This window comes from Hemitrygon akajei, chromosome 1, assembly GCF_048418815.1.
Source record: "Hemitrygon akajei chromosome 1, sHemAka1.3, whole genome shotgun sequence".
Lineage (NCBI taxonomy): Eukaryota > Metazoa > Chordata > Chondrichthyes > Myliobatiformes > Dasyatidae > Hemitrygon > Hemitrygon akajei.
Genome location: NC_133124.1, coordinates 123,988,266 through 124,009,949, shown reverse-complemented (window position 1 = coordinate 124,009,949; position 21,684 = coordinate 123,988,266). Strand labels below are relative to the sequence as shown.

The window sequence follows — 21,684 nt, the reverse complement described above, 5'->3', positions numbered from 1 at the left end:
CATCCAGATCTTTGATATAGGTGACAAACAACAGACCCTGAGGCACACCACTAGTCACATACCTTCAGTCAGAGAGACAACCATCTACTACCACTCTCTGGCTTCTCCCACTAAGCCAAAGTTGAATCCTGTTTACTCCCTCATCCTGTATACCAGACCAACCTCCTATGAGGGATTTTGTCAAAGGCCTTGCTAATATCCATGTGGACATGTCCACTGCCTTTTCTTCATCAGCTTTCCTGGTAACTATCTCAAAAGACTCTATAGGATTGGCTAGATGTGACCTACTACACACAAAGCATGCTGATTATCCCTAATCAGGCCCTGTCTATCCAAATGCTTATACATCCTGTCCTCTTGAATATCTTCCAATAATTTACCCACTATTGACGTTAGGATCACCAGTTTATTTTTAAACCTTTTCTTGAAAAGCGAAACATTAGCTTTCCACCAATCCTCCACCACCTCACCCATAGTTACAGAAATGTTTTAAATTCCTCTGCCAGAGCACCTACAATTCCTGCACTAATCTCTCCATAAGGTCCAAGGGGGCTCCTTCTCAGGCCTTGGAGACTTGTTCACCCTTATTTGCCAGAAGACAACAAACACTTCCATGACCTCACTACCGTTTGGTTTAACTGGAAACTGCAACTTTTGGTTGGGTTTAAAGACATAGATACTGGTCTCTTTGTTGCTCCACCTGCAGCTCCACATGTCAGAGCAGCTTAAGCATCAGTTTTAAGATGGAGGTTCAATTCCCCATAAGGAGCTTTTACGCTCGCCCTGTAACAGTGTGGATTTCCTCTGGGTGGTCCAGTTTCCAAAGATGTAGAGTTAGGGTTAGTGAGCTGTGGGTGTGTGTATGAGTTCCAAACCAGGGTGACACTTGTGGGCTGCCGAACATAATCCCTACTGACTTGATGTGATGCAAGTGACGTATTGTATTTTACTGTATGTTTTGACGTACAAGTGACAAATAAAGCTAATTGTTTAGCAACACACAAAGTACTGGAGGAGCTCAGCAGGTTAGGATAGAAAGGAACAAACAGGTGATGCTTCAGGGCGGGACCCTTCATCAGAAAGGTCCTGAAGGGTCTCGCCTGAAACGTCAACTGTTTATTCCACTCCATAGATGCCGAGTTCCTTCAGTATTTTGCGTGTCTTACACTGGATTTCCAGCATCTGCGGAATCTCTTGTGATTATAATCTTATCTCCTCACTCTGCTCTCTCTTTGTCTCATCGCTGTCCCATTCACTGCTTCACTTTTTTTCTCCATTTGCTCACCTCCTTGTCTTTCCCTCACTGTCCCACTGATCACATATCCCTTCCACCATTTGTATTAGTGTTTTACAGTGAAACACTTGCACCTGATAGTACTGCTCCTGTATTCAGAAGACCTATGCCCATCAGTTCCTATGCCTAAGTATTGAATTGGATATGGACCTGGGTTGAAGTGGGTAGATATGTTCCCAGGGCATTTGATCCTCAGCAACACACACGAAATGCTGAGGGGAGTCAGCAGGTCAATCAGCATCTATGGAAGAGAAAAACACTCAACGTTTCAGGCTGAGACCCTTCATCGGGACACAGATGTCATCATGTGCTTGCTCCCTGGCTGCAGGGCCCATTGTCCCTGGCAATCGATGTCCAGGGACCCCAACGGGGATTGGTGGGGGTGGTGGTGTGTTGAGTCCTAGTTAGAGTGTTCAGCTGGTCCAAGCCTCCTTGTACTTAAACATCAAATGATTTCTGAAGACTGTTGGCAAAGTCACAGAGGAGCAGTAGTGTGTTAAACAGCAGATGGTAGAGAAGGAGGGGGCTATGAGGAATGGTGAGGGCAGCAAGGAGGGGCTGTGCGAACTAATCCATCCTGGCTTTCAGTTATTAGATAAAAATTCTAAGCTACTGGTCTTTTTCTCAGTTCGCATAACACTATTACAGTGCCAGCTTCAATTCCCGTTGCTGTCTGTCAGAAGTGTGTGTATTCTCTCCACGAGCGTGTAGGTTTCCTCCCAACACTCCAAAGAATTATGGGTTAGTAGGCTAATTGATCACATGGGTGTAATCGGGCAGCACAAGATCATTGGGCCAGAAGGGTCTGTCGCTGTGCTGAATCACTAAATAAAATAAAAGACAGACAGTGCAGCTAGAGATGGAGGGAATCTTCTGTATAAGGTGCAGATTTGAGTAGTGTGTCAAAACTGGACCATTTGTTCGCGTGTTGGGGGTAAAGGTTGGGAAAACATTTCAGAACGCAAACCCCATGATTGTCTGAAAAAGGAAGAGTGGTCAGAGGTTCTATCACTTTGCAATTGGAAATTAGGGAGAGAAAGAAGGCTGAATAATTAAACACTCAGATTACAAGAAATGTGTGGCAGTGAAATCTCAGTCATCTTTTAAGTTCAGTTGATAAGACTTGCGTAACAGAAATGGGAAAAATAGCCCTCAAACTTTTCAGAATGTGCTTTTACTTTGATCTACTTTATATCATCATGAAATTCGTTGCTGAGTTCTAATGCATGTCTTTTTAATCCCTGATTTAACTGCAGAAATACCGCAGCCCTTCATTAGGAGAAGAGGAATTCATCTACGAACAGACAGGAGGGTAAGGCACTTGAAACCCTTGGGGAAGGTGAGGTGGGTGGGGGTGGGGGATTGAGGGAAGAAATGTTAACACACACAAAATGCTTGAGGACTCAACAGGTCAGGCAGCATCCATGGAGATGAATAAAGAGTCAACTTTTCAGGTTGAGACCCTTTTTCAGGAGTGGATTTCCAGCCTCTACAGACTATCTTGTATTTATGAATTCTAGCACTCTGTTATGGGAAAAATTCAGATGCCATAGTTACACAGAGAGTGCCTTGGATCCTGTTCATCCACTTTTTTGTCCCAGAGCTTTACAGTGGTCACTTTATGGATTCCTCCTGAACCTAATAAAGTGCACACTGAGTGTACAGTGTGTTCGAGGTCTTCTGCTGCTGTAACCCATCCACTTCAAGGTTCTACGTGTTGTGTGTTCAGAGATGCTCTTCTGCACACCACTGTTATACCACGTGGTTATTTGAGTTACTATCACCTTCCTGTCAGCTTGAACCAGTCTGGCCATTCTCCTCTGACCTCGCTCATTAACAGGACATTTTCACCCACAGAACTACCACACACTGGATATGTTTTTTGCTTTTCGCACTATTCGCTCTAAATTCTAGACACTGTTGTGCATGAAAATCCCACAAGATCAGCAGTTTCTGAGATACTCAAACGGCGACGGCTGGCACCAACAATCATCCCACACTCACACCAGTGCCCAAAAAGAGCAGGGTGAGCTGCCTCAGCCACTATCACCCAGTGGCACCCACATTTTCTGTGAAGAAGTGCTTTGAGAGATTGGTCATGGCCAGAATCATCTCCTGCCTAAGCAAGGACCAGGACCCGCTGCAATTTGCCGACTGCCACAACAGGTCTATGGCGGATGCAATCTCACTGGCTCCCACTCAGCCTTGGATCGCCTGGACAGTAGGAATACTTACATCAGGCTGCTGTTTACTGACCACAGCTCAGCATTCAACACAGTCATACTCTCAGTTCTGATCAAAAAGCTCCAAAACCTGGACCTCTACCTCCCTCTGCAACTGGATCCTTGACTTCCTCAGCGGGAGACCACATTCAGTGCGATTTGGAAACAGCATCTCCTCCTCGCTGCCAATCAACACAGGCATACCCCAAAGGATGTGTGCTTAGTGCACTGCTCTACTCTCTCTACATCCACAGCTGTGTGGCTAGGTACAACTCAAATACCATCTATAAATTTGCCAGTGTCACAACTATTGTTGGCAGAATTTCAGATGGTGATGAGGAAACATATAGGAGTGGGATATCAGCTGATCGAATGGTGTCGCAACAACAATCTTGCACTCGATGTCATTAAGACCAAGGAATTGGTTGTTGACTTCAGGATGATGAAGTTAGGGAGCACACACCAGTCCTCATCGAGGGGTCAGCGTGAGCAGTTTCTAGTTCCTGGGTGTCAGCATCTCTGAAGGTCTATCCTGAGCCCAGCATTTTGATGTAATTACAAAGAAGGCACAACAGTGGCTATATTTCATTAGGAATTTGAGGAGACTTGGTATGTCATCAAAGACTCTTGCAAATTTCTACAGATGTACCATGGAGAATATTCTAACTGACTATATCACCATCTAGTATAGAGAGGCCACTGCAGCAGATCAGAAAAAGCTGCAGAAAGTTGTAAATTCAGCCAGCTCCATCTTATGCACTAGCCTCCCCAGCATCAAGGACAGCTTCAAAAGACGATGGCACAAAAAGGTGGCATCCATCATTAAGGACCCCCACCTCCCAGGACATGCCCTCATCTCATTGCTTCCATCAAGGAAGAGGTATAGGAGCCTGAAGACACACACTCAACGTTTCAGGAACAGCTTCTTTCCTTCTGCTGTTATATTTCTGAATGGACAATGAACCCACGAGCACTACCTCACTATATATTTTTCTGCTCTTTTTGCTCTACTGATTTAATTAAAATTTTTTATATATACTTATTGTAATTTATAGGTTTTTAAATATTATCATTATGTATTACAATAAACTGCTGCTGCTAGCAACAATTTTCACGACTATGCTAATGATACCAAACCCAATCTCACAGGTATGTTACAAGTCATTGGATACATTTAAAGGGAGGTTGACAAGATCTTGATTAATAAAGGCACCGAAGGCTATCAGAGTGGACTCGACAGGTCAGGCAGCACCTATGGAAAGGAGTAATGAGTCAATGTTTATGGCTGAGGCCCTGCATTAGGACATTCTGTCGTCAGCAAGGAGTTAACTCTTGTCTCCCTGTACCCGTACCTTAGTGAGTTCTGCACTCACCACAGCGCCAGGCTCTTCTTCCGTCCTCTTTGTCTCCAAGCCAAGTTCTTTGGTGAGGATTCCCCACCCCTAACTGATGACCCCCTCTCCCATCTCCAACCCTTTTCCTCCTCTTGGACACCCCATTCTGGATCTTTTCATCTCTAATAGAAGAAGAGACATAAACTGTCTCAACTTCACTCCTCTTTCCTGGTCGAACCTTACCCCCTCTGTCCACCACTCTCTCTGCACCAATCCCTTCCTCAACAAACCCACAGTCAAAGGGCAAGCACAAACCACCTTGATGAAGCCAGGCAGCAAGTCTTAGACATCTCTCTTTTACCCCCATCAAGAGGACCCCACTCAGAACCATCAGCTATTGTCTCTCACACCTTCACTAACCTCATCAATTCTGAAGATCTCCCATCCACTGCCAAAATAAGGTCCTGATGAAGGGTCTCAGCCCGAAACGTTATTGTTTATTCCTTTCCATAGACACTTCCCGACCTGTTGAGCTCCTCCAGCATTTTGTGTGTGTTGCTCTGGATTTCCAGCATTGGCATAATCTCTTGTTTGAAAGGTTACAGGGAGGAGAATGGGGTTGAGAGGGGTAATAAATCAGCCACAGTCAAATGAGTGGCAAGGCAATCTCGATGAGCTGAATCACACAAATCTGCTCCTCCTCTGCCTTATGGTCTCGGTTTTACCTTTCTATTTCCTACACATACTCTCCACGTAGAATTGATGCTGTCGTGGTGAGGAGCTCTGAATAATGTAGCTGGCAGACAAATTGAGGAACTTAATCAGTTTTGTAAGAAATAAAAAGCAAAAGACTGCAAAATGCAGATTTAAAAAAAAATGCCGAATAACCTAGTAGCACAGCTGAGTTCCAAAAGCCCTTTGTCAGTGGGATTCTGCAGAAGCTCAAGCATCTGGAAGGTCAAATGACTCAAGTGGCTGGGTATCTGTGGGAGTCCCTTTTCTCTTCTCATCCTATTGCTTGATTCCAGTTCCAAGAGCAAATAAGAGGATGTCCTTTCTAATACTCTTGACTCTTGTAGGGTAAACATGGCTGTTACTGGTTGGGACATTAGTCTTGCATCGCCTTAGCCACCTGGCTGTAATTATGTACTTCACCAATTGTAATATATAGGTTAAATTTTATTATGTCACAAACTAGTTTGTTAACAGTTGTGATTTTAACTTAAATTGGGAGAAATCAAAGGTGTGCCTTTGTAATTCTGTATAGGAACTACACTACAAACTCTGACAATAATAAATAAATAATACTGAGTCCATGAGTTGTAGAGTCCTTGAAAGTGAGTCTATAGGAAGTGTTCAGTAATCAGTTCAGTGTTGTGGTGAATGAAGTTATCACTATTTCAGAGGGCTGATGGTTGAAGCGTAATAACTGTTCATGAACCTGGTGCGATGGAAGGTATGGTGAAGTGGTTAATGGGTGGAGGTATTGATCAGCCTGATGGCTCGCGGGAAGTAACTGCTTTTGTGTCTGGTGGTCCTGGCTAGGATCGTCCATAGTCTCTTCTCTGATAGGAGTGAAGAGACTCATGCTGTAACACCAAGAAGAAGATGGTGTTAGTTATTACTGGAACAGCTGTTGTGGAGGTTGTTGTGATTGCTGAACACTACCTATAGATTGATTTTCAATGACTATTATTATTTGTTTATTTTGTATCTGTACAGTATACATTTTGCATATTGGCTGCTTATCAGTCTTCATGTGTAGTTTTTCATTGTCTTAATTGTATTTCTTTGTTCTACTGTGAATTCCGGCAAGAAAATGAATCTCAGGGTTGTATATGATGACATATATGTGTTTTGATAATAAATTTACTTTGAACAATAACTTTAAGGATTGAATAAAAATTAAATGTGACATGTAATGAATCTACTTGCTGAGATAGTCTCTTGCTATGCCCTGTATCTGTTTTCTTGGACTGCTTATGGATGCATCATTAATTCTTTTGCTCTAGAGATTCATTCCATTACATGTTGGAAGCAACAAAGTCCTTGCGTCAGAAGCAAGGGGAGGGGCCGATGACGTACTTGAATAAAGGGCAGTTTTACGCCATAACCCTCAGGGAGACTGGAGCCAACAAGTGCCTTCGCCATCCAATCAGCAAAGTTAGGGTAAGCTGTTGTGTTTCCCTTCAACTTAAGTAGGCATTCAGAAAGTTTATACAAAATGGCTGGGACTTTTTAAGTAAAAATAACAGTGTATTTATAAAGAAGTTGTGATTATGTCCAAAGGAGATTGCTTTGGTGTTTTCACATTATAGATATAGAATTGGATTCCTATCTAATTGATAAGCTCTATGGAAATACTTCTAAAGCTTCAACTTTCTGTGTGGTTGGAGATCGTTTGGTGTTGGAGCAACTTTACAGTTTTTGGGTTGAGTGGCTATGGCTATGATAAAATTACCCAAACCCATATCTTGTGCATCTCTATCAAGGCACTTCTCATTCTCCTTTGCTCCAAGCAAAAAAGTCTGAGCTTGCTCAACCTATCCTCATAAGACATGATCTCTAATCCAGGCAGCATCTTATTAAATCTCCTCAGCACCCTCTTTAAAGCTTCAACATCCTTCCTATTTAATGTGGTAACTTGAACCGAAAACAATGTGGTCTATCCAGGGCTTTATTGAGCTGCAACATTACCTCGCGCCTCTTGAATTCAATCCCCCAGATAACAAAGGCCACACACCATAAGCTTTCTTAACACCCCTCGTCAACTTGCATGGCAACTTCGAGGGATCCATGGACGTGGACCCCAAGATGCCTCTATTCCTCCACACTGCTAAGAATCTTGTCATTAACCCTATATTCTGCCTTCAAATGCAACATTCCGATGTGTATCACTGCACAAGTTCCACGTGAAACTTCATCTGCCACTCCCCAGCCCTGCTCTGCATCCTGTCAATGTCCCAATGTAACCTTCTACACTGTCAACAACTCCACCTGCCTACATACAGAAAATATTTAAAAGGCTGCAATTTTGTTTTTGCTGTAGGATTAGAACTAGAAGCAATGAATACTTTGAACATTGATCAACAGCGTAAAGGAAATAAATGCTGATATGAAGTTGTATAATTCATCTTTAATTGTCCCATGATAATTTTTACTTTTTTTTGCTGGGCTGCGTCTACTAAGAGTAAGAGACTGTGGCTGGCTACAGAGTAACATTGATATCAATGTAGAAGTATAAAACATGCTCATATGCTAATCTTCAAATGACAATGTGAGCCAGATAAAGGTTCAAAACTTTTGAACTTATTTGGAAAATATAATCTTAACGAATCTGGATAATCCATTTCCCAGAGTGTAATAATGGTGGTGTTCAGTGAAGACAAGAACCGCGACGAGCAACTGAAATACTGGAAATATTGGCATTCTCGACAGCATACCGCCAAACAGAGGGTTCTTGATATCGGTAAGTGACTGTGTAAATGCAACTTCTCTGAAATGAGCTGCAATGAGAAATCAAGAATTTCCAATGGCAATGGCATTGATTTGGGGCAGCACAGCAGCTAGTGTAATGCTTTTGCAGTGCCAGAAACCCAGGTTCAATTCCCTCCACTACCTGTAGAGAGTTTGTATATTCTCCCCGTGACCACGTGGGCTTCCCCTGAGTTGCCTGGTTTCCTCCGGCACTCCAAAGACGTAAGGGTTGGGAGGTTAATTGGTCACATGGGTGTAATAGGGTGACACAGACTCATTAAGCTGGAAGGGCCTGTTACTGCGCTGTATCTCTAAGTGAATAAATAATTGCTATAAAAACAACATTAATTATTATAAATGTGTATTTTTCACTAGCTGGATCGACTAGAGGTTTATGCTGTTTTGTATAGAGTTTTAGGGTTTTATGTCTTGATATTTTTTGGGTTCTCATCCACCTTGGGCTGTTGCTCTGTGAACCAGAACAGTGTCACATGCCTGTACTTGAGAAAAGCTCAAGTGACGGCTTGGATTGTCAGCATCAAATCCAATTCGCCACTTCACAGAAATGATCAGTGGATTGAAATGAGTAGTAAAACTGTTCCCAGCTCCTGGCTGAATTTCTTCTCGAATCTCAAAAGCAATAGGCTGAGTGAGTTGCGGCTTTTCTCTCTGGAGCGAAGGAGGACGAGCGGTGACTTGATAGAGGTGTGCAAGATGATGGATACTCAGAGACTTTTTCCCAGGACAGAAATGGTTAATATGAGGGGGTATAATTTTCAAGGTGTTTGGACCAGAGTCTGGGGGGAATGTCAGATAAGCGCACAGAGAGTGGTGAGTGTGTGGAACGTCAACAGGAGTGGTAGAAGAGGCAGATTCATTAGGGCATTTAAGAAACTCTTAGATAGGCAGATGGATATTAGAGAAATAGAGTGCTATGTAGGAGAGAAAAGTTAGATTGATCTTAGAGCAGGTTCAAAGGTTGACATCATGGGCCAAAGGGCCTATATTGATTAAGGTCAAAATAAATTTATTATTGAAGTATGTACATATTACTATATATTACCCTGAGACTTATTTTCTTGCAGCATTTACAGAAAAATGAAGAAATGCAATAGAATTTATGAAAAACGTTATACATAAACAAAGATTGACAAACAACCAATGTGCAAAAGAAGATAAATTGTGCAAATAAAAAATAAATAATACCAAGAATGTGAGTTTTAGTGTTCTTGAACATGAGACTGTAGGTTGTGGAATCAATTCAGAGTGGTGGTGAATGAAGTTATCCACGCTGGTTCACGAGCTTGATGGTCGAAGGGTAGTAACCGTTCCTGAACCTGGTGGTGTGGAATCTAAGGCCGCAGTACTTCTTGCCTAGTGGTAGTAGTGAGAAGAGAGAAAGGCTTGGATGGTGGGGGGTGTCCTTGATGGGTGTTGCTTTCTTTTGACAGCAGTCCATGTAAATAAGCTGAATGGTGAGGAAAGCTTGTCTATGATGGAATGGGCTGTATCCACCACTTTCTGTAGACTCTTTTGTCACTGACCATGGTGTTTATGTACCAAGCTATTATGCAACCAATTATGATACTCTCCAGTATGCATCTCTAGAGGTTCGTCAAAGTTTCAGGTGACATTCTGAATCTACACAGATTTCTAAGAAAGTAGAAGTTTTGTTAGGAACTAATGCACAGTTTTGTAGTACTGTAATAGATTTGGTAGTGTTCTAATTTGTTCTGTAGTTTTTAAATACATCATTTATTACTCAGTTCATCGGTAGTTTGTCTTTTTTATACCTTTTTAACTATTTCCATGAAATTTTGGCTCATTGGGACAGCCAATTAATCGTGTCATAATGTACCAGTCCCAATGCATTCCAATTAACTGGAATCCTGTGTGTATGTGACAGAACAGGTTGGCAATGCTGTTTCTCCCGCTAACCTTGCCCCCTTTGCCTGGTTAGTCACTCCTCCTTCTTCTATCCCTGATCTAATTTCCCCAGTGGTTCACACATTTTGCCCTCCGGTTCTGCAGTTCTTGGGAGTTCACCGTTTACACACCCTGGCAATAAAACAATCGCCAGCTTGGTTAATCAAAACAATCCCTTCAGTTAACGTGCTCTGCTAGTTTATAGCTCATAAAAATAAGGATTCTAGACACAGGCATTCCAGTTTCATTTATTTTCACTCTCACCATTACATCAGTTTGTAGACAGAAGAACAGCTCCAAAGGACCCGAGGGACAGTTTGGGCATCCTAAAATAATGCCTGGGTTAGTGGGAGCAGGCACACTGCATCCTACACAAGCAACACCACCAGTGGGGTAGCATTATTCTTTTATATACATCTGAGTATGTGGAGACTGATCCATGGGTCTAACTAAGGTATTTGTTGTGGAATAAAACTGTAGGACATTAGAATCACTATTTAAATGTTCCATTTTTGCATCTGAAATAGTTATTGTGGTCTGATCATGTGATTTCCCATCTCTCTCTCTCTCTCTCTCTCTCTCACTCTCACACACACACACGCGCGCACACACACACACTCACTCACTCACTCACTCCCTCCTTCTAGACCAGGCACAGCCAGATGTAAATCGTCAGTCTGGCTTTCCTAGAGAGGTGTGGAGGTTGGATTTGACAGTTGGTGAATGGTTATATTGGAAAGCTAATGACAAAGTGTACGTTTGTTTTAATTTGTTTATTTGTAAATACTGTTCTTCTTCACAGCATTTGGCAGCTTTTGCATTTTTTTTCCACCTGGCACTAAATTAAACTCCTTTGCACTAATGTACTGTTGTAGCTTACCATCTGTATTATTTTCAACTGGTGACCTTTGTCAGGCATATTCCCCACACCTGATTGATAGCGAGGGGTGTGTGTGTGTATACATACATATATTCTTGTTGACTTCAATACATAAGTATCAAAGTGCCTTTTTCTAGGCTATACTGCTATATGTCTATATTTCTTCAGGGTTCAGCTGCTGTGGAGACAATTGTTTGGATAATGGGGTTGGATGGATACATTTTTTGTCAACAGCTGTTTTAAAATAATTGTCAAAGATTTGGGTTCCCATTACTGTACTCCTTTGATAATAAAAGTTCTTCCTCTGAATGTTGAAATAACTGTAGCGCTGGCCTGCAAGGTGCGATGTGTGCTACTGCAAGGGACCAGGGAAGCATCGCTTTCAGTTTACTGAGTCACGGAATGCTGTGTTCCAACATGTTGGAGTTTGAGCTTCACCATTTTCCACAGTACTGTATCAGATCACAGCAAAAATTTCTCTTTTTTTTTTGTAGTTAGTCCTGCTATGTGTCACCTTACAGTGTAGTAACCAAATGGAGGAAAGCCCATTTACTGCATTGCCTTGATCTTCTCATCCAAGAATTCAGTCAAACCTGATCGTTCACTCTGCATTTTATTTCTTTTGTTCATTCACCAATATTTCTCTATTACTTTTTCGTAAAGATTTCTTTATATTTTTAACCCTTTGTTTTTCAATAAATTGGAATGCTCAAGGACAACGGTCTTTTAAAAAATAATACAAAGAAATACCACATTTATCTTTAGATCAGTTTTTTGGTGAACTTTGACACATATGCAATAGTAAATCCATCTCTCCTACAATTTCAATTGGTGCTGATGCAGCGTCTCGAAATCAGGGATCATTTTTGTCCATATTTACCTTTTTGTAAAATCCACCCTTTTAGGTTCCCTGAGGACACACAAATCTACAGCACATTACAGGCCCTTCAGCCCACAGTGCCGTTCCAACCATGTAACCTACTGTAGAAACTGTCTAGAATTACCCTACAGCATAGCAAGCTATTTTTCTAAGCTCCACGTTCCTATCTAAGAGTCTCTTAAAAGACCTATTGTATCAGCCTCCACCATCATTGCCGACAGTGCATTCCACGCACCCACCACTCTCTGTGTGAAAAACTTACCCCTGACATCCCCCTTGTACCTACTTCTAAGCACCGTAAACCTGTGCCCCCTCATATTAGCCATTTCAGTCTTGGGAAAAAGCCTCTGACTATCCACACGATCAATGCCTCACATCATCTTATACACATCTATCAGGTCACCTCTCATCCTCCGTCACTCCAAGGAGAAAAGGCTGAGTTCACTCAACCTATTCTCATAAGGCATGCTCTCCAATCCAGGCAACATCCTTGTAAATCTCCTCCACAATCTTTCTATAGTACCCACATCCTGTAGTGAGGTGACCGGAACTGAACACGGTACTTCAAGTGGGGTCTGACCAAGAAATCCCCAGTTATTTTTCTCTGGGAGGTTCAATGGTGAATTTATTCATAGAACAGGGAGTTCCTCATGTTTTATAGTCTTGGAAAGAGCTATAGGGTGGCTCAGTGATGCAGCCAGTGGCATACATTCCGTCCTCACCTTTACTTACACATTCTTCCTGTGACCATGTGGGTTTCCTTCATTCATCCAGTACCTTCCCACATCCCAAAGATGTGCGGGTTGGTCAGTTAATTGGCACTGCAAATAGTCCCTAGTGTGCAAGTGAGTGGTAGAATCTTGGGAAAGGGGTTGTGGAGAGTGGTAATAAGATCTTGGGGAGAATAAAATGGGTTTAGTGTAAATGGGAGTGTGATTATTGTGGCCAGGAAGGCCTGTGCTGTATCACTCCATGTTTGTGCTGAATGACAGCACTCATGCATATTGTGGTTTTGAAAACTGAAGGTTTTTCTCAATATGTCGAACAATATATTTTTGTATGAATTTGACAAATTAATATCAGAGTAATAATTGTTATTTAAAGATTTGCACAGTAACAGGCCCTTCCAGCCCAACAAGCCCACGCCACCCAAGTACACTCATGAGACCAAGTAATCTACCATCCCGTGCATCTTTGGCATGTGGGAGCACACAAAGGACAGCCACGGGGAGAACATTCAAACTCCTTACGGATAGTGGCAGGAATTGAGCCCGGCTCACTGGCGCTGTAAAAGTGTTACGCTAACCACTATGCTGCTGTGTCACCCACAGTTCACAAAATCCATGTCCCCACCTACCCCTGATCAGCATCACATTAGTTTTAATTGCCTGCGAAAGATTTAGTGCCCTTTGACATTTGCATTTTAGTAGTTTTCTGTTTTGTAACTATCTTACTTGTTTTAAAGATTTAGTAGCATGAATCAGAGAAGTTTGGAGAGATTTTATCTCTAATGTTTTTTTCCCCATCTTTAGAGACATTTCAACATGAGCTCTTGTATAACGCAGAGATTATTTTGGATTAGATCTGGTTTTGGTGCCCTTTGCATTTGTCCCTGCCACTGACACGACTTGCACTGGATTAAATGTGAAGCTCATGACACTGCATCCCAAAAAGGAGAATATAGAAAGAAAGTTTGAAGTTGTTTGGGTGGGTGGTGGATAATGCTAAAAGGAACACTTTGTGTGGAACCCCATTCTGCTAAAACAGCATCTCCAGATTTTATTTTTAAGGGTTGGCTGTGTCTCTACATGTTGTAGATAAATACTTAACAGCAAGTTTCAACAAGTTATTGTCATTAGGAGATACCTTGGTCTGCTGTGGGTTCAACAATCAAAAATATTTGTACGTACATGTCATAAACATAAGGTTCTGCAGATGCTGGAAATACAGATTAACGCACACAAAATGTTGGAGGAATTCAGCAGGTCAGGCAGCATCTATGGAGGGAAATAAACAGTCTACATTTTGGGCTGAGATCTTTCATCAGGTCTGGAAATGAAGGGGGCAGAAGTCATAATGAGAAGGTTGGGGAGAAGGGGAAGAGTAAAAGGTGATAGGTGAAACCAGTTAAGGGTGGAGGGGGGCGATGAGGTAAGAAGTTGGTTGGTGATAGGTGGAAGAGGTAAAGGGCTGGAGAAGAAGGAATCTGATAGGAAAGGAGAGTAGACCATGGGAGAAAGGGAGGGAAGAGAGACACCAGAGGGAAGTGATGGGTAGTTGCAGGATATTTGAGGCCATTGAAGCTATCAACCTCTGCTTTAAATATACTCAATGACTTGGCCTTCACATCTGTGACTCCTCAATACCCGAAGCCTGGACTGACACCTTGCCCTACTGTCCTGTTTATTATTTATTGTAATACCTGCACTGTTTTTGTGCACGTTATGCAGTCCAGTGTAGGTCTGTAGTCTAGTGTAGCTTTCTCTGTGTTTTTTTTATTACGTAGTTCAGTCTAGTTTCTTGTACTGTGTTATGTAAACCATGGTCCTGAAAAACGTTGTCTCATTTTTACTATGCAATGTACCAGCAGTTATGGTCAAAATGACAATAAAAGTTGACTTGACTTGACTTGTCTGGCAATGAATTCCACAGATTTAGCTCCTTCTGGCTAAAGAAATTTCTCCTAATCCGTGTTCTAGATGGATGTCTCTCTGGCCCTAGACTCATTCACTAGAGGAAACATCTTCATATCCACTCCATCTAGGTCTTTCAATACTTGATAGGCTTCAATGAGATTCCCCGCACCCCCATCCCCATTCTCCTAAAGTATAGGCCCAGAGCCATCAAACTCTCCTCGCACATTAACCCTTTCATTCCCAGAATCATTCTCTTGTGTCTCATCTGGACCCTTTCCAATGTCAGCACATCTTTTCTTAGATAAGGTGCCCAAAACTGCTCACAATATTCCAGACCAATACCTTATAAAGCCTCAGTGTTACATCCTTGCTTTTATATTCTAGTCCTTAGAAATGAATGCTAACATTGCATTTGCCTTCCTGACCACCAAATGACTAAAACTGTAAGTTAATATTTAGGGAAAACTGCATAAGTACTCCCAAGTCCCTGTATACCTCTGATTTTTAAAAATTTCTCCCTATTTAGGAAACCTCCTTCCTTCTACCAAATGCATGACCATACACTTTGTTACACTGTATTCCATCTGCCTCTTATTTGTCCATTCTCCTAATCTGTCAGAGTCCTCTGCAGACTCACTGCTTCCTCAACACTACCTGCCCCTCCATCTACCTTCATATCATCTGCAAACATGGCCACAAAGCCATCAATACTGTCATCCAAATCATTGATATCTAATGTGAAAAGAAGCAGTCCCAATACCAACCCCTGTGGAACACCATTAGTTACCAGCGGTCAACCAGAAAAGACCCCCTTTATTCCTATTCTGTGCCTCCTGCCAGTCAGCCAATTTTCTATCCATGGTAGTATCTTTCCTTTAAAGCAGTCTGATGTGGAGCTTCTTGTCAAAGGCCTTCTGAAAATTGAAGTAGGCAACATCCACTGACTATCCTTTGTCTATCCTGCCTGTTACTTCCTCAAAGAATTCCAACAGATCCGTAAGGTGCAAGAATTCCCCTTAAGGAAACCATGCTGGCTTTGGCCTACTTAATCATGCATCTCCAAGTACCCTGGAATCTCATTGTTAATAGTGGACTCCAACATCATCCCAACCATTGAGGTCAGGCTAACTGGCCTATAATTTCCTTTCTTCTGCCTCCCTCCCTTCTTAAAGAGTGGAGTGATATTTGCAATTTTCCAGTCCTCCGGAACCATTCCAGAATCTAGTGATTCTTGAAAGATCATTACTAGTGCCTCCACAATTACCTCAGCGACCCCTTTCAGAACCCTGGGGTGTAGTCCATCTCATCCAGGTGGCTTGTCTATCTTCAGATCTTCCAGCTTCCCAAGCACTTTGTTCTTAGTAATAGCAACTACACTTACTTCTATCCCCTGATGCACTTGAACTTCTGGCATACTGCTAGTGTCTTCCACACTGAAGACTGATGCAAAATACTGACTAAGTTTGTCCACCATTTCTTTGTCTCACTGTAATACTTCTCCAGCATCTTTTTCCAGCGGTCTGATATCTACTCTAGCCTCTCTTTATGTATCTGAAAAAACCGTTGGTATCCACTTTTATATAATGGGCTAGCTTACCTTCATATTTCATCTTTTCTTTCAGAAAGCTTTTTTTTTGGTTGCCTTCTTTTGGTTGTTAAAAGCTCCCCAATCCTCTAACTTCCCACCATTTTTAAAATATTATGTACCCTCACTTTTGCTTTTATGCTGTCTTGGACTTTCCATGTCACCCACAGTGGCCTTACCCTCCCTTTAGAATACTTCTTCATCCTTGGGATGTATCTATCCTGTGCCTTCCGAATTGCCCCTAGAAACTCCAACCATTGCTGTTCTGCCGTCACCTCTCGAAGATGTCTCTGTTTCTCCACACTGCCTGTATTTTGCCTTCAAATTAACTTTCCAAAGTGATTCACTTCAATATTTTCTCAGCAGATTCACTTCTAAAGCAACTGCTGGCTTCTTCTCCAACTGCGATCCACCACTGTCATTTCTCCCACCCCTGTACGCCTCACTCAACCAGTGCAGACTTCTGTTTTGTAGGGATAGTGTAGCATAGCGGTTTGCGCAGAACTTTACAATGCATGAGCCTGGAGATCAGGGTTCGATTCCTGCCGCTGTCTGTACGGAGTTTTTATGTTTTCCCCATTGTGCCGTGGGTTTCCTCTGGGTGCTCTGGTTTCTTCCCACATTCCAAAGACGTACAGGTTAGGGTTAGTAAGTTGTGGGCAGGCTGTGTTGGCACAGAAAGCTTGCTGGAAGAACTCACAGGTCAGGCAGCATCCACGGAAACGAATAAAGAGCTGGTGTTTCAGGCCGAGATCCTTCAACACATCCTCGCTGATTTGATTTGATGCAAATGCCACATTTCACTTTATGTTTTGATGTTTCAGTGTACATGTGACAAATAAATGTACTAGTAGTGACAGCTTATTTTAACTCATAATGTCAGGGACCCCCTGACATGTTCAGCAAATCAATGGAGTGAATTTTCACTTAGAGCTGGCCGGTTACTCGAATGATCTAAATGAGGTAGAAGCAGGAAGCTGGTGTACAGTCTGGGTGGGAATGAATCATCCTGGGTCAAAACTACAGTTCTATTTTTGTACCCATTTCAAGAACTCCTAGGCCAAGTGGAGACTCTTAATGCAATTAATAAAAATTCTTGTCAGATCACTACTTCTCCACAGACAAGTGGGGCATTTTCAAACATCACACAAAAATTGCTGGAGGAACTCAGCAGGCCAGGCAGCATCTATGGAGAAAAGTATAGTCGACATTTCAGCCTGAAACATTGACTACTTTTTCCTCCAGCATTTTGTGTGTGTTGCTCTTTTCCATAGATGCTGCCTGGCCTGCTGAGTTCCTCCAGCATTTTGTGTGTGTTGCTCTTTTCCATAGATGCTGCCTGGCTTGCTGAGTTCCTCCAGCATTTTGTGTGTGTTGCTCTTTTCCATAGATGCTGCCTGGCCTGCTGAGTTCCTCCAGCATTTTGTGTGTGTTGCTCTTTTCCATGCTGCCTGGCTGACTGTACATCTGCAGATTTTCTCATTTGTTGATGGGGTGTTCTCTAAGAACAGGGAAAAACTATTGGTGACAGTCTGAGGGGTGATGAGAAAGAAAAAGATTGAATTTTAGTTTAAGGCTACATCCACACTACGCCGGATAAATCCGTAACCAAAGCTTTTTCTCTTCGTTTTTACCCTCCGTCCACATTAAAACGGCGTTTTCGCTCCCCCGAAAACGGAGATTTTCAGAAACACTTTCCAAGGTGGGTTATTTTTGAAAACACTGCTCAGGCAGATCAGTGTGGACAGTGTAACTGGAGACTTTTGAAAACGCTTTCAGACGGCAGTGCGCTATTTTATTGTTTTCTTGAACGCAACCTAACAATTTCAGAACAGACGGCAAAGAGACTGAAGCCAGAAGAGTTAGAAATGTACTCACCAAATACTTTGACCCATAACTTACTGAATAAATAAGTATACTGCACTCACTTTGCCATGTTTTCTGTCCTTGCTTGTATGAAGGTGGTTTACCTATTTATGCAAGTACTTCTCTGACAATAGATGTGTAACAGCCTAATGTAACATTGTATGGAAATACAAGATAGTAGTGTCGCAGACATGTTTTACACATTTAACAAGGTGCTTTATTAATGCAACAGAGTTGGTCAGTTTTTCAATGTTCGTTGTCAGCCGGGTCATACTGTCCGTGAACTCCCTGTCGGTTGCCTCCGTACGCTTCAGTATTTGTTTTTTTAAAAGTTTTAAGTTCTCCTGCGCGAGAGCCAACAGCTGTACATCCTTCTAAGATTTTCTAGTCTGTAACTACACAAACGCGCACTTTCACGACGAGATTCGACACCAAACATGTCGCTTGTTTTCGGTAGATGTGTCCTGCGCATGCGCAGGAGGAGGAGATTCACCAAAATCTCCGTTTCAGTGTGGATAGAGATATTTTTAAAAACGCATAGTGTGGACGCCTATCGTTCTTACTCGAAACCGGCGTTTTCAAAATTATCCGGTCTAGTGTGGATGTAGCCTGAGTCTTGCCACAAAGTGTCCTTTTATATTGAGCCTGCTCTTTTTTTTTGGATCAGTCTGAGGTTATCTGAAAGGGCTTAAAGTGCACTTAATTTGTTTACCAGTCTGTCCCTTTTATTATTCAGGAACCCTATTCAGTCCCGGTGATCAGAACTGTGCCAACTGTTTAACAGCCAATTAATTATATCTTTCTTTATTTACACAGCCACTAGCCAATCCATCATGTCCTTGCAGCTAGAGTCTCTGAGCCTTTCATTGGTTATATGCTTCCAAATGGTCATTGTGAAGCACAGTCAGATGCCGCTAATGCTTGATTAATGTTTATTCAGTACTCTTTTCGCTGAACCAGTTTTAATTAGTTAAAACAGATAAATATTTAATCCACACATCAAATCCCGATGAGCAGAAGTGCAGATTCTTATTATGTAAAATTTCTCAGTGAATATATAAACATCACGGACATACATTTCATAAAATTAGGATATTGTCCTTAATGAATTAGTTTTGGGAGAGAGAGGCCAACTTCACTCACCGCAACTCTGAAATGATTCCACAACCTATGGACTCACTTTTAAGGACTCTACAAATTATGTTATCAGTACTTCCTAAAATTTATTTTGCACAGTGTGTCTTGTGCACATTTGTTGTTTGTCAGTCTTTGTGTGTAGTTTTTCATTGATTCTATTGTATTTCTTTGTTCTACTATGAATGCCTGCAAGAAAATGAACCTCAGAGTAGTGTATGGTGACATATACAGACTGATAATCGATTTACTTTGACTCTGAGTGTTTGGTGTCAGAATAAGGTGACACCAATTAAGATTGAGATGAGAAAGAAGAGCTTCTCTCAGAGGATAATGAGTGGCACACCTTTCCACAGGTTGCTTATGCATATTTAAGGAAATGGATTGCAGGAAATGTCTGCAAGTAAATGAATCAAGGTAGTTTATGGTGATGTATATATACTTTGATAATAAAACACTTTGACTTTGACATTCAGGTGTTCACGGAGCACAGATAGCACAGAGGATGAGTTAAATGAACTAAAACACTATTCAATAGTGCTTTCCCTTGTGAGATGTTTGATTAGGATCCCACCCCTCTAGCAAGACCTTTGTGTTCCCAGGTTACTTCTTAAACATCATTAATACCCCGGATGAAAAACAATACATATTGGAGGTCTAAAAGTGTAAAAAAACACAAAACTGCTGGACGTAGACAGTAGATCGGACAGTGTGTATGGAATGATGAGGAAAGACTAAAAGCTTAGCTTCATTTGCCACCTGTACATCAAAGCATACAGTCATCTATGTCGTTTGCGTCGAGTTAAATCAGTGAGGATGGTGCTGGGCAGCCTGCAAGGGACACCATTCTTCCAGCGCCAACATAGCATGCCCACAATTTACTAACCCTAATCAGTATGTCTTCAGAATGCGTGAGGAAATCGGAACAGCCGGAGGAAGTCCTTTGTGATCATGGGTAGAACATGCAAACTCCAGACAGACAGCAGCTGGAATCGAGCCCTGATCTTGCTGTAAAGTGATGCGTTAACCACTGTGAATCATATTTAAACATTTTGGGTTTGATGAAGAGTCTTTGACAAAGAACATTAGCCCCCTTTCTCTTCCCACAGACATTACTTGTCCTGCTGACTGTTGCCAGCACTTTCTATTTACCAATATCGTAGAAGTCTGCAGAGCCTGTTGCCTTAGCTATCAGAATGCCAATTCAGACAGGCCTCGCTCTTTCCCATAGAACACTACAGCACGGAAACAGGACCTTCAGCCCATCTAATCCATGCCAAATTGTTATTCTGCATAGTCCATCAACCCGCACCTGGAACAAAGCTCTTCACATCCATCCTATACTCATCTAAACTTCTCTTAAATGCTGAAATTAAACTCGCAGTCACCACTTCTGCTGGCAGCTCGCTCCACACTCTCACCACCCTCTTGAGTGAAGAAGTTCCCCTTCAGGTTCCCATTAAGCATTTCACCTTTCACCTTTAACCTATCACCGCTAGTTCTAGCCTCACCCAACCTCAGTTGAAAAAGCCTGCTTGCTTTTACCCTACTTAGACCCCTCATAATTTTGCATATCTCTATCAAATCTTCTCTTTTCTCCTATGCTTCTGCAAATAAAAGCCCTAACCTATTCAACCTTTCCCTATAACTCAGGTCCTCAAGTTCTGGCAACATCTTTGTAAAATCGCTTCCATTTTTTAAGACTGGGCCTTTCCTGGTGCAGTTTCCAAACTTCTAGCTGCAGGTTTGTTCCCCTGCACTGACTGAGGACCAGGAGCTTTCCAGTGAAGTTTTTTTTTTCTGCTCCAAATATTCTAGAAAATGTAATCCCAGGCTGCGGGAGCCTGACCTGCTCCACCAAGTTGTTGCAAATTGGCATCAGCGGGTTTGTGCTTGACTGCATTATCTATAGTGTGAGACTGCAAACACTAAGAGGCTGAGCATGCAGACTGTCCTGCCTTTCCAGTACTCTTCACTGGAAGGGATAACATCTAATTACTAACTTGCAGCTCATCAGAGTCTTTTGATCAAAGTCAAAGTAAGTTTATTATAAAGTACGTATACACTCAGTTCCTCAAGTCCCGGAAATGTCCTTGTAAACTTTCTGTACATTTTTTAAATCTTATTGATAACTTTCCTGTAGGTAGGTGTGCAGAACTGCATACAATACCCCAAATATGGCCTCACCAATGTCTTATGGAAGTTCAACATTACATCCCAACTCCTATACTAAATATCCTGATGAATGAAGGCTAGAATTGTTTCGTACAGAAGTAAAATCATTTTCACTCCATATATTAGCTTGAGGCCCATGCCACAAGATAATTTTTTGTAAAGGTGATGACGAGTCTTAAGGTTTCCAGTTATATGCCAACCACTAAGAATTCTAAGTTGTTCTAAAATGTCAAGAGTTAACTCCACTGAGATGATGGTGGGCAGCATAGTAGTGT

The 21,684-nt window shown here is 42.0% G+C and overlaps 1 protein-coding gene across 3 annotated transcripts in view; it reads left to right on the top strand.

The window, feature by feature from the left end:
* The window catches only part of LOC140730624 (grainyhead-like protein 2 homolog), a 148,607-nt gene that overhangs the window by 67,520 nt on the left and 59,403 nt on the right, over window positions 1-21,684 (top strand). For all 3 annotated transcript variants that reach the window (XM_073051355.1, XM_073051349.1, XM_073051341.1), the window contains 3 exons: window positions 2,551-2,606; window positions 6,863-7,019; window positions 8,208-8,319. In XM_073051355.1, the coding sequence (XP_072907456.1) occupies window positions 2,551-2,606; window positions 6,863-7,019; window positions 8,208-8,319 (325 nt within the window). The remainder of the gene's footprint in view (window positions 1-2,550; window positions 2,607-6,862; window positions 7,020-8,207; window positions 8,320-21,684) is intronic.